Source organism: Cyprinus carpio, chromosome B7 (assembly GCF_018340385.1).
Source record: "Cyprinus carpio isolate SPL01 chromosome B7, ASM1834038v1, whole genome shotgun sequence".
NCBI lineage: Eukaryota > Metazoa > Chordata > Actinopteri > Cypriniformes > Cyprinidae > Cyprinus > Cyprinus carpio.
Window position 1 is genome coordinate 15920933 of NC_056603.1, and position 14476 is coordinate 15935408.

The following is a 14476-nucleotide window of genomic DNA, read 5'->3' on the forward strand; positions in this document are numbered from 1 at the left end:
GAACTTTAGATACTGAGGAGAGGCGAGGCTGCGGTGTGTTTGAGGAAAAATTCCTGTTGAGATTAAACAACTCTTTCTCTATGAGAATCCCATTATGACGCTCATATACTGTCTCTCATATCACAGCAAACAAGAGTTTATTAGATCTCGTTCTCCCTCCTCACACAGCGTGGCTACAAGAGACAGAAAGAGTGATAGAAACACTGAGCTCTGTTTGTCAACAGACAGAGATGCTGTTTGTCCGTGTAGGGCCATTGTTGTGCCGACGGTCGCTTCCTGTGTTTTAAAGCAGGCCGCCGGTTCAAACACTCTGTCATTGTGCAGGCCTGGTTCTACTTATCTAACCCCAGGGCTCCGCTTCCTCTTGCTACTCTACTGAGAGAAACCTCCACGTGGCTGTCTTCCGCTGTCCTCCCCCCTTTCTTCCTCCCACCCGTCCCCCCTCTTTCTCTCTCCCTCTCCCCTCTTTCTCCTGCCAGCAGCGGCTGGATCACACAGATCTCAGATCTCTTGCTCTCCATCTCTCACCCTCTTCTGGCAAGTGCCAAGCGCCACTTCTCATCCACTTCTCTCATTCCCATTTTTTCCCAAGCTTACTTGGGGGGGATCACAGAAATTTGGAATGCATTTGATTAATTTATTTGGTAAAATATATTAATCAGAGGAAGAAGTTAAAATAGATTTTAAAACATAATTAAAATCAATACTTAAAATGAAAAAAAATATATATATATATATATGTATATATTATTATATATATATATATATATATATATATATATATATATATATATATATATATATATATATATATATTGCATTTTATGTATAGATTTTAATATATAATTATATTTATTGCATCTTTTTAAATAATAATTATATAACGTATGTTTATATATATAAATAGGTGTTTTAATGGGAGTTTACTTTTAATTGGATAGCATATACTTTTATTATAAAATAAATGGGAACTAATAGTGAAATTTAAAAAACTGGATAGCTGAAGTTTTGCTTATACTTATTCAATTTTTAACGATTTTATAATTTTTTCCAAACTTTTTCATTCTGCTATTATAATGAGGAAAAACAAATTAAATCTTCACAGGTTGGGTAGTAATTCCTTGTCCTTTGGTATTTCAAAGCTCACAAAAAGCAATGGAACTTTTTTTCAGTATGCAGTTATAATGAGAAAAAAGTAATGAAAAGAAGAGAGATGGAATTTTTGTATTCAGATATTTGTGTTTGAGTTTTTTGTTTTATGAACACAGATTCCAAGCAGGCCTGTTTATTATCTCAATAATCACTCACTCCTACTATGTTGGGTTTTGTACATTCTCTTCAATATCAGCACACTGACAGACGCCATCTGAAAGAATTCTGGCTTTTTATTATTATTTATTTATTTATCAGCCGCTACATTTAAACAAAGATTATAGATTAATTCTACATCTTTCATTTCATCTTTTCCAGCGCTATAAGATCTGCATTCCAGCTCAGTGGCAGAGGAGTGGCACTATTACAGCTAAAGCAGAAGCTGTTGTCAACATTCACTTCAAAGCAGGAAAGGTTCCCTCACATGTGGTTTTTAAATGGTGGGGGGGAGCAGCAGGGAGCCTCTAAGGGTTAACTGATAATAGCTGCATACAGCCACCAGATTAAAGATTCTTTTTAATTATACACGGCTAACCACCAGCATAGTGAAGCCAGACAGACTAAAGACGACCTGTGCAGATGATAGACACAATGTGCCAGTGTGTTTGTGTGTTGTGAACAGTCTGAGTGGGCCTTCAGGAAATTCCTTTGTTCCTGTGGACTGATAGACAAATGTCTGAGTGTGTGTGAGACTGATGTCTCTCATATGTGTACCATTTCCCCAGGCCACTGTGAGTTTGCCCTTATAGCCGTGTTTATCAGTGGGAGAGGAGGCCAGGCTAAAGGGTTAATCAGAGCCAGGTCTCAAACCTCCGGCTCTGTTGCCCTAGACAAACTCATTTTGTTGTAAGTAATCCTGAATTTTTGTGCTGTAATAGCATTATTTGATTATAAAACTTGATGTGCACTCAAGAAGCTTGACAGTTTCCATGAGGAGCCACACAGGTTGAAAAGCCGTTCTCATCGTCTTTTGGCATTTTTTAAAACTCACAAACAGGGATGGAGGAATAATAGCAGTCTGTTCGGAGAAGTTGCATAATGGTATTCAGGTCTCTCCTCTCACTATTTTGCAGAGCGGTGACAGAATTCACAGGGGGAAGTCGAACAAAAAGAAACCCTGTCTGTGCAGACAGAACAGAGCCTCCTAATTAAACACACAAGACTTTGAGGAACTCATTCGTTATGTCTTTTTTAGAGAGAAGAAAATGTGTCTCTCTGTTTTTCTTCTTTGGGATATGTTCAGTTCTTTTTTCTGTAGTTTAGCTAACCGATTTGCTTATTAACATGAGGGATCCATTATAAATAAATGCTTTGTTTTTGTAGTGTACTCAAGTTATTTAAGGAGAAGGTCATATATTAAAATAGACTCTGGCCTGTTAACATATTTTCTATTTCCCTCCGGCTCGACGGAATCCGTGTTAAGAGAATTGTAATCCAGTTACTGTACGCCGGTTTCATCTCCTCTCAGTCGTATTACAATCACCATTATTTAGCCGCTGCACATGAAGCTAATTACCATAGCTTTGTCTTTAGCCTAGAGCCATTTGGTTTGCCTTTTTAATTCAATGAACAACAATTAAATCCAATATTTCATTAAGCTCCCTCAAATGCACCAGGCGCCATATAATAGTGAATAATTCAGCTTGGCTTTTTTAGATAAATATAGGGGTGTCTAATTGAACAAAGATAATGCTCCTAATTTGACTCTTGTTAGATGATTTTGGTTGTCTCCCAGAACCCTTGTGATCTCTCATGCTAAAGTCTCATTTATGCAGAGACAGCGCTGAAAACAAGCTATGCTAAAAAAGAATGTGTTGCCAATTAGCATTGTCTGCCAGGCAAATGGATTGTAATAAGGAAGGAAATGAGTGCGGGCGTGTGTTTACATCTCTGCGTCTTTCTGCGTGTAATGCCCTTCTCTTTATGGTGTGGAGTATGCTAGCTTCTACTTCTACCAGGATGAGGGCCATAACGGTCTCATCAAATCCTCTTGGCTTGGGCCCAGTGCGGCGGAGCCTGAAACGCGCTCATCCTCCATTTAGCGGAGACTGTTAGCTGATGAAGAGCCCAACATGCGAGAGCGGAGATAAAAGAAAGCAGTGACCCGACTCATTAGCCCCCTTTGATTTAATATATTGACACTTGGATACAAATAATTCCATTTAGTGTGCTTGGTTGGAGGGGGGTGCGGGGGATCAATTTAATTAGTTATGAAATGTGACTTCTTGTCACGAAGCAGGAGAAATGCTGACGTTAAATAAAGTCATGTGCGGTTTGAACAATAAAGCTTCTGTAGGCCCGTTTTAAAACTTAATGACGCATAAAAAGGGGCCTAATAGTTACATCCTCACCAGTGGGCCATGATGCTTTTGGTATTAAGCTAATGGATGGGTGAAGGTAGAATGCTTAACGGCAGTTCAAACAGTTTCGGATATTAAGAATATAAACAGGCCGATCACTGCTTTTTCCGTTAAGGCGATGCGTTTAGTATTGGTTTTCACTGTGTGATCAAATAGTCACTTGTGCCAACAGGAAGAGTGAGGATACAGGATTTGGCGTCGTCACTACTTGCTAGAAGAGTCAGTATTTTGTTTCTTTGTGCATGTGTTCGGACTAAAGACCATGTTTCCAGCATATGGTGAGAGATCACAACACAAAGACATACTTGTGTAGTTCCGTATGCGATCATTCCAAGTGACTGCTTAGAAAAAGTAGACAAACACAGGCTGATTTTTAACGTTGACTGCATAACATCATGCTTTTTCACAATTAAATAAAAAGGGTCTAACGGCTTAAATTGAATGGTTCGACCCATGCTGAACAACCATGTTGTTCTAATCCTGCCTGACTTTTTGTAGAACATAATGTTTTGAAAAATGTCCCTACAGTGAAAGTTACTGTTGTCTAATGCTGTTTTTGACCCCACTGACTTTCATTGTATGGACAAAAACACTTCAGAAAGTCATTTGGAATGAGATAAAGGTGAGTAAATAATTAGAACATTTTCATTTCTGTGTGAACTATCCCTTTAACACGGCCCCGCAGATTAGGAACAAAATATATATGATACAGACCCAAATTCAGTTAGTTTTTGAAATGAACAAACCGAAGACATTTTGGAAGCCAGTGCATCTACGCATCTCAACTGAGCATCATCATAATCAGTGGCTGATTCACGATCCATGAGAGCGGTCTCTTGAGTCCAAACCCAGTTGAGGGTGGCATAAAGCGGGCGCTGTCCAGCCAGAATCGGCCCCTGAATCTCATCACAAAGCACCTGTCACTCGCCGCCGCACCACAAGCCCTCCCAGACCATGCACGACGGACCTATACTTAGCTCTCATTGTGCCCGGGCCCAGCCAGGGGAAAAATATCAGTTGGTGGAGAACACATCCTCCAGTGTGATGTTGACTTAGTTTCCTCTCCCCTCCTGCCTGGCCCACTGTTTTCCCTGTTAATGTTGAGCAAACTGTTTTGTCTTTGCATTGGCTTTTTAACGTGGTCCTCAGCCTCCGCAGTGGGCACACACACAGGGGGAAAGAAGGCAAGGCATTAATAGCCTCTACTGTGTGCGGCCAGCCGGCAGTTTAGAAAGGGGGCCCGTGTTTTCTTAGGGCTAGGGTGGCAAAGCAAAGCATTCAGCCCTGCGCGTCGCAGCACAAAAAAGGGCCGCTTTGTGTTTCGGATGGGGCGGAGGAGGGTCCGAGCATTCCCGACGGAATACAATGAATGGGCCATTTTGTCTTTCGTCCGTTTTTCATGCACACTGAATTGTTGTTGTCTTTCTCTCGCTCTCCGTTTCTACCTCTCTCTCTTTTTCATAATTATTCTTCCCCGTCACTGGGTGTGCACATGACATTTGAGCGTGTTTTAAAGTCTCAACACTCTCATGCGCCTGCAATAAAGTCCCGGGCATAACAATGTCAGCTTTCTGCTGGACAACAGAGCGCTCTCTGTTGTTCTCTGGGCCCAGCTGCTGGAAGGGTAGAGTGAAGACAGTGGCTTAGTCTCCACACAGATGACAGGAAGAAGGAGAAATTCTCCTCTTTCTCTATCTCTCTTCATGGACTCGCTCACTGGACAATGCCATTTTTAGTTAATGGGTGGTCTGACTCTAGACTTTCAGTTCTAAACTGGTGGTTTATGACCCAAAAATGGGTTGCAGGTCTGTTCTGATGGAGAGAAAACAATGATAAATACCACTAACCATATAAAACTGTAAAATAAATAACTCTAAAGGGAGAACAAATCACTTTCCAAATCCTTGTCAAAGCAGTTTTGGATTTCAACATGGACAGATGGTATGCCTTTATCTTTGAAATCCATGAACAAAACTATGGAAAGTGAAAGAATATTTTAAGAATATATATATTTTTTTAATTAATAAGAATTATTAAGAAGAGGAAATGGTATTGTTAGTAGAACATTATTAATAAATACACAAATGCATGTATGCTATTTAATATTAATAATTTTAATTTTAATTTTCATTGTTTTATGAAAACATTTCTGCTGTTCTCCTGCTAAAGACCCATAAACTCTTTGCAAAATTTAACATATTACCTTATTTTTTTTCTTTTTAAAATTAAGTAAACTATTTCTCTTTTATATTAGGCCTTTTAATTATATCTTAAATATTTATGATTTGAAAGGTTTGACCGAGCAGAAAGTAAATAAAAGAAAAAAAGAAAAGAAAAGAAAAAGAAACATATTGCATGAATGAAAGCATGAAGGCATACTGTATCATACTAGCTTATTGCCTTTTTTTTCCTGTTTAGCTGCCCTACACCATCATGGTCCAAAAGGGTCTGGGGTGTTTTGTGTATTGTGCCGGTGCCGGTGCCGGTTTTCATAGATGTGGGATGTATATGTGGGATAATGATGTTGGCCTCGGACTCATTTGTGGGTTTGTTTATGTCTGTCCTTTTCTCCCCTCATTACCCATGCTGTTTGAGCCAGTCCCCTCGGGTTTAGCCAGTTTACTGAAAACCTTTTTAATTTTATGACCAGACCCTGAGAGAAAAAAATAATATTTTTCTTCTCCCTCTGCTTCTTTATTTCTTTCTTCAATTCTCTTTTTTTTCTATCATTTTGTAAACTAAGTCCCACCTTAATTGTCTTCCTAGAGCAGGTAACCCTGAGTAAAGCAGACGGCGAGTAAATTAAATGAGTAGTGAGGGAGAGGTGGACGTGATATCTGTGTGCACTATGCCACAGCAGTGCTGAGCTCAGAAGTCTACTAAAGCCTTAGGCTCGTCTTTGATATTTTATATGCAATACAACCCTAATTGCTTGAAATATTTACAGACTTAAATTACATTTTAGGTTCTTAGAGGCTCAACAAGAATTTGCCTTAAGAACACATTTCTGTTGAACACACTGATCACATTTTGCTGGTGCTCTTAAGGGAATAGCCCCCCCCCCCACCGCATCTTTGTACTGAACTAATTTACTAATTTCAGCATCCCAGCATGAGCCGCACTTTCCCCCTTGTAATATTAAGCACGCTCATTTGATTATTCGTAAATTACGATCAGCATATTGTAGTGATAAAGAAATACAGGTACAGTATTGCACCACTGGGAGTTTAAAAGGGATAGTTCGTTCAAATTGGGGAATTCTATTATCATTTACTCTTCCTCATGTCTTTCCAAACCTGTATGAATAAAGAATAAGATATTTTGAAAAATGTCTCATAGTGCTTTTTTTTGATTTAATGAAAGTCAGAGGGGTCCAGTGTTGTTTTGGACTGTCATTGTATGGGCGGAAGACTTCAAAATAAATTTTTCCATGCATGCGTGTTCTGCAGAAGAAAGGAAGTCAAAAAAAATGACAGAGTTTTATTTTCAGGTGAACTAACCCTTTTATAATATTAAGGGAAATTGAGCATGAAATTCGGAGATCGAAGCTTAGTTTTGTGTGTGTGTGTGTGTATTGTATGCTTGTTTTTTTGCCATAAACTCCAGGGTGGACTTGAACTAAAGCTGAAGTGCAAAGCGAAGGGTGGGGGAGGAAGGGGCCGTTCTGCTTTTAACAGCCCCGGACTTAATATAGACATATTGGAATGGCTCATTTCCAAGAGGGCTTGTTTTACTGTGTAAGGAATTAGCGGAACAAGAAGTCATCTATTGGTTATTTCTCCAGACGAGCCGAGTGCGAGCCAGTGTCTGGTTTCTGTGCACCTTGCCCCGTTCGGCACTCGCATGCGTGCACATGCTCGAGGTCCTCAGAATACATTTGTCCTCTGTCAACTTGGAGTCTTTTGTCAGTGGTGGTGTAACATACATCCAAATACACATGAACGCACTGCTTGCTAGTTGTCCTGTTCCAGTATCGGGAAGGTTAATCTTTTACCTGTTTTAAAAAAAAACACATGCACACATACACAGAACAAAAGAGAGAATGAAAGCAAGAAAACACGGTGCTCATCGACCGATAAGCCTTTGAGTCTGTGGGCTAGTGGATTGTTCGATGGTGGGTCGGTCCAGGTCAAAGCCATGGCCGCCGCACAAAGCCTCTTTATTCCCAATCCTGTATCTGTGTGTCTGATGAGGGCCTCCTGCAGAACTCCTCGCTAACAGAGCAGAGAGAGGAGAACAATGCGTTTAGTCTGTGGCACCGAGGTGGAGGCCTGGTCTTAATTCCGGCCCGGTGCTGACAGAAAGAGCGGGGATCAAAGTCCGACTCAGCCCTATCGATCCACACGGCCCGATTGTCATCAGGGGCTGAAGCACGGCTGAGCAGAATATCTTGCGCTTTGATAACGGCCCCGTGAGCGTGGGTTTATGTGTGTGCGTGGGTGGGATTAGAGCTCAAAGCTGCAGCCGCCGTGTGCTGGAGGAGTGCGGTTAACTGATAAATGACCTGTGACGTGGGAGTAATGTGTACTTGGGGATCTATGGGATTGTTTAAAAAATTGACCTCTTCAGAACAGAATAATGTGCAGACTCCCGAGCGCAGAAGTGGTTTCATTCAGCAAAGAGCTCTCTCTCTCTCTCTCTCTCTCTCTCTCTCTCTCTCCCACTCTCTCTTTGCTGGTGAGTTTCCAGAAAGTGCTCGCTGAGTGTGTTCACAAAGTAGCGGGTGTGAAGTTCGCGCTGTCGGGGCTCGCCGTGCGGATTGAGCGCAGTTGCCAGGTCCTCTAGAATCGCTTTGCTTTAAAATGGATCCCCTAAGGTGGTTTTCTTTCACAGTCATTTTGTCTCTGGCAGCGTCAAGCAAGGGCAAGAGCATGTGACGTATCGGTACTTACAGTAACAGTGAAAGCTGTTTTCACTCCTGCTAAATTTAAAACACCCCTATGTTAGAGCCTTTCTTTGAGACTTTTAACGAGAAACGGTAATGTCCAAGGGAAATGGCTCCAAATTTGGACCAAAATACACCACAAGGGTGGAAGTTGGTATGGCTTCACCTTTGGCTTTTAAAAAGCAGGGTGGCTGGTGCTTAATGCTTAACCTAGGGCTCCAGAGGCTCTTTGGCTCCTTCCAAAAATGTAAAAAGAAGAGAAGTTAGCCACCCCTCCCCATCTCCGTCTTATCTCATCAACACTGAAAGGCATTTTGGACATGTTAAAACAACTCCCCCTCTTTTCCTTTTAAAAGGGGAAAGAATCCCAGAGTGATGCTCCTTGAAGATCAATCTCTATTTTCATGTTAAAGGGAGTTGGGAACAGGTATAGGGGGGCACGTCTCCTGAGCCCAGCGGGACCCTTTAAAAGACAGCGAGGAGCATGGGTGCTGACAGGGGCCCTATTGAGCACAGTAATGACTTGTACATCTCCATTTTCCATGCGCTTGTGTGACAGACTGGGTTAGGATATGGCAGCAAATACACATTTACAGCTACATAGGCCACTGCAGGAAGGCATAAACATATTAGTGCACCTGCTGGATTAGAAGCACACAATAATCCACGTACAGTGCAGCTCCATGGATTGGCTGGGCTGTCTGACCTTAGGATAAACCATTACTGAAGCTAAATGCTGATGTCAACATTTCCACTAACAACATTGATTAATCTGTAGCTCCCTATTTACTTCAGGAGTCCCCCCCCATACTCCTCCTTTTATTTCGGTCATTTAACCTACAGCAAGCTCACATTGTGTTTAAACAACCCACTGCTGACAAGTCTGCGTTCAGTGTTGGGAATTAGTGATCAGTAGCGTGATTGTAGCTCAGCTGTTTTCTAAACAGAGTAGCATTTCCAGCAATGCACTACTTTTTTTTCCTCCGTGTATGATGACAAAACATTATTTTTTTCAAAGTATTACATGTGCAAGTATTAATCCAACATATTTCATTTCTCATCCCATCTAGTTCATTTCAGTAAATGGAATTGTTCATTAAATTGAATGAATCAAAATGAACCACTTAAAACAAAATCAACTTCATTCACAAAAATTAACACTGAAGTCTCATTTTCTTATGCAGTTGAAAGGCTGTAAGTCGTTTATATTTTCTTTTTAGTTGTTACGTATATATATATATATAAATATATATATTATTTTAAAAATGTATATTATATTTAGAAGTGATATTTAGTTATAAATATTATTTTCAATTCTTTTTAGTCAAATTTTTTTTAGCTTTTATTTTTGTCTATTAGCTTTGATTAATTTTTGTGTGAATATATATATTTAGGTTTGTTCATCCTAATGAGTTTTACATTATTGTGCCATATATTTATTTGCTTTTTGCAAAAGGAAAATAAAATATATCTTAAATATTTATCTATTTAAATATAAATAGTGGTATTATGTTATTGTTTTAAAAATATATCATTTAATATAAATGAAAATGTAAATAAAACAGACATTATTGGACTGCGTTTTATTAGAAAATATTTCAGTCTACTTCAAAATTTCATGTTTAGTTCAAAGTGTTATTTGTAATTTCTTTGTAATTAAATGTGAAATTTACTGGCAATGTCTGAGTGAAAATACCACACCACACCAATTTTCTTCAGTGTAACTTGTTTGTAGAATTGTAGATGAACTGTAGTAGAATTGCTTTAAATTATGAGTAGGTTGACAAGGCTTCCCGACATGGCCTGTGTTCTTAACGGAGGGTAAATGAATGCCTGATCTAAGGGCAGGGGACAGTAGGGAAGACACATGGCCAGGTGATGTGTGTATCCCTGACAGAGAGACAGATTGTGCTGTGTATCACCACAGACTTCATAAGCTGCACTGAACTGATGATATATGCGAGACGCTGAAGGTGAAGAGGTCTCTCTCTCTCTCTGTGTGTCTCTACGCCCCCATGAACCAGTCGGCTGTGTGAAGAGAGAAAGAGGCTGCCAGCTACACAGCCTGACTGATTGCTACAGATGCTCTTCCTCAAGTACCGCGAGTTACATCCTCGCCACAGCAGGTCTTCGGGGACAAACAATAGCACCTGTTCCTCATAAGATGGGGCTCGTTCATGTATCTTTAATGAAGCTTTGGGGCAGATGGCGAGAAATGGCATTATCCCATCCTCTGGTTCTAAGGATTTGATAAGACAAAGGGCAGATAGGAGGCAGGCCTACAATGAGCTGAGTTTATGAGGTTCAGAGCTTCCAGAGGCCTGAGCTTTTCTCCTCACATCTGCTCCACTTCATTCTTTCATGCTCTTGAAGATCTGACTGGAAATACTAATGCTGCAGGCAGCCAGATGCCTGGTACCCTGATGGAGGGAGGGGCAAAATATCAGGGCACAGATACACAGATACGGGCGAGCATGTTCATACATACCACATGTACCATATACATATGAGGATCAACTACTATGACTACGCTATACAGCTTACAATTCAATAAATAAATTTTATCAGATCGGAGCTTAGTTGTGTGTGTGTGTGTGTGTGTGTCAGAGCATCAGATCTCGTCTTGTCTTGAAGAATTTACTTGCTGTGTGTATATTGTGAATGAGCAGGTGTGGTTGTACAAATGTATAATATCAAAATTCTTTGTTTTATGATCTTACAGGTTTTTTTTGTTTGTTTTTTTTACTATTTTTAAATTATCATTAATTTGTTAGGAATTATATTATTTTGTATGATACTATCAAGGAATATCTGTTTTAATTGATTTCAATCAATTTATTAATTAATAAATATAATAAATGAATAAAAAATAAATAAAAATATAATTAATAATAACTTTGTGGTCATATAAATATGTATATATAATTTGTTAAGAATTCTTATTTTTGGTTGTGCCTATCAAGATCTGGGTTTTAATTTGTTTTATTAAATGCCTCTACGAATTGATAAATATGCTAAATTAATAAAATAATACATATGGAAACATATTAATTAATTATATTCCCATTTGTAGGAAAAATTATTATAAAAATAGCATTCAAAAATAAAAATAACATTCAATTAATATAAATGATAATATTAAGAATAATTCAATAATAATTTTATTTTAATAGTAACTAATATTTACATTAGTTTATCATAGTTGTAATTTTATTTTATAATAATAATAAATCTATTACTGATTTCTACTGTTAGTTTGGTATAAATTTTCTCATGTGTAAGCATGCTTGGATGCAAGCAAGTTGTGTACATAAAGACACAAGGGACAGATATAGAGAGACAAATAGATCCAGTGAATGAGAGAGACTGATGCATATAATAAGCGAGCTTCAATGTAGAATGCAATATGCAATTTATCAAAATCCATCTGTCTAAGTGCAGGCACTTAATTCCATTCTCTGTCTATTAGCAGTCAAAGCAAATTGCCAGTGATCATCTTTAAATCTTTATCTGCATTGTCTGCTCAGCTCTACCAGTGTACGTTAATTGACAGGCTTGAAAGCTAACCTTCACTATTAGTCCCCACTTTAAGGACGCTTATTTGATTTGCCACTCACAGATGTGGCGTATGTAAATTACACTTTAATGTAAAGGCCTCATTACTGCAAATCACGACCTCTCAAACTATCTGTTTGTACCTTCCCTTTTGCTTTCTCTTGCTGTTTGCACCTTTTGAAACAGTATCAGGGGAGTCTGTCTGATTAGGGGAGTTATTGTTAGCACTGTTAGTCAGTTTGTTTGTTTCAAATGATGTCTAATTCCAGGTTATTTTAAATGATTTAGATTTGAAATAAGACATTGATGATATAGTTTAGGAACAGATGGAATAAAGCATGGCAGACCAGGTGTTTCTGTCATTATGCATGTGAGCCTCTGTGCAGGACTATGTGAAATGACATGTTAAGGAACAGTTGTATTTTGGTTCCACTTTAAAAGCAGCTGTTCCATGTAATACTGCGGCTTTAGACTGATTCGTTTTGCAAGGGTAATGTGAATAAGGCTAATGGCAATTATGTATGTGACTGACCTTAGCGGCCCTCTGAAGGAGAACAATTTACATGGCCAGAGCCATTTTATAAAGCACTTAAATGTATCTGAGGTAGTATAAGACTGTAGTTGGTGACATCACAGACGCTATTTATCTTTTCAATGTAATAGCCCCTTTCACTCCACTTTCATTTTGATTCACCTCACATGCAAGTTACCCATTTCCACAAACACATCTATGAGGTCATGTTAAAGAGCATTTTTTGTAACATCTGTAAAATGAAAAACAAAAACACGCAGTTCTTTCACTTCGGCGCAGTCTCAACTCTGTAGATGCACTTTTTAAAGTGCAAAGCTTTGTAAATGCAAAAGTGCAGGATTTTTATTTTTTTTTCTATTTATTTTTGCTTAGGAGAACTCACTTAGTCCGAATCACTGAAGTGGACCTGAACACTTGTTTAGCACCTGGGGAACAAGCCCTACTGATCTCTAATATTAGGCGCTTGAAAGGCGAAAGCGGTATTAAAAAGGCAGAGATCGCGCAGACCTCAGCGAGAAATGCAGAGCAGAAAGTGGTTTCTCAGAGCAGGTTGATTTCATGCCCCAATGCTACAGCGGTAATTGCGTCCAGACCGGTTTTTATTGCAGGCTGATTTTAAAGAGCGATGAATGGAGAAACATTCTATAATGTGTTTATTTTGGGGGGGACGACCTTTATTAACCCGTTCTCCGGTTGGGCTCCCCAGAGGTGAGCCGGCTCGACTGCATTAACTCTGCCCTGGCCCACGGTAGCGCCGCTGCAGCCTATCACCCACAGGCAGGAAGCAGAGAATGACAGCAAGATTGGGTCCGGCCAACACTCCACAAACATGTGTTCTCAAACTTCGATGGGAAGCCGCTCAGATCCCTAAATACACACAGACTCTCTTTTTCTTTGTCTCTAGTTCAGCATGTCTGTTTTTGCTCTTACACAGAGCTAATGCTATCCTTATGCACGCCATTAACGTTCTCTCTATTTTGCAATAAAGCAGGAATAAAGATTTGAAAGGCACCACACGCGATGCCAGGTGTTGACGTTATACATGAAATATCAGAAATGCACGAGCTTTTGGGCTCATTCCATCTTTTTCACAGCTGAAAACATGTGCTGTAAATTACCAGCCTCCCTTGGGCATTTATCATGTATATAAATGACCTTCCAAGAACAAGAGACAAGAGCCGTATTTCTGAGAGGATCCACATTTTCATTCAGTGTCATGATTAAGTTTTATTAGGAATGCCTACCTGACATTTCTGTTTCAATCTAGCGTACTGTATGTCGATATTACCTGAACAACCTTAACACACTGTTTATGATACAAATAATAGAATAAACACTACTGTTTGTGTGTGTGATAGCCACTTTGAAGCGCTTATATGCGATTGGTGGGCATTAAGTGCAGGTATTTGGTGAGCGTGTGTGAGATGGATCGGGGTCAGAATATGAGCGGTGCTGTCAGGCTGTGTTAGGCTCCCGTGTGATCTCCTCTCTCTGTGTGTTCAGCAGGTCCAGGGTCACATGCCTCCGCTCATGATCCCCATTTTTCCACACGACCAGCGCACTCTGGCAGCAGCCGCGGCAGCCCAGCAGGGCTTCCTCTTCCCCCCAGGCATGTCCTATAAGCCAGGTAAGAGAACACACTTCAGCTCCTTGAGTTTCTTCTACACATCTTTATTCCTCTTGCTCCTTGTGCACTTTCTTGGGTTATCCTAACAATCAGATACACCTTTAAATATTCACATACCAAAATGTTACATATTTACATGTAAATATAAATAAATATTAATTTAATTTATTTACTATACATTTCAGTAAACTGAAAATATACACATTTTTCAAAATATGACAGAATTTTCCATTTTGCTAAACTACTCCTTTAATCATTGAAATAGTTTAATATTAGTTGTCAGCATAAAAAAATGGAGGCCTCATAATTGTCTTTGAGGGGAGAAAATAAAAAGTTCTTTCCTGGCTGTCTTTTATTCTTTTATC

General features: G+C 39.4%; 1 protein-coding gene across 18 annotated transcripts in view; it reads left to right on the plus strand.

Moving 5' to 3' along the window:
• sox6 (SRY-box transcription factor 6) overlaps positions 1–14476 on the plus strand; it is a 150692-nt gene that overhangs the window by 93902 nt on the left and 42314 nt on the right. For 16 of the 18 annotated variants that reach the window (XM_042727523.1, XM_042727518.1, XM_042727526.1 and 13 more), the window contains one exon: positions 13988–14111. In XM_042727523.1, coding sequence (XP_042583457.1) covers positions 13988–14111 — 124 coding nt within the window. The remainder of the gene's footprint in view (positions 1–13987; positions 14112–14476) is intronic. The other 2 variants (XM_042727516.1, XM_042727528.1) reach the window with 1 other exon arrangement.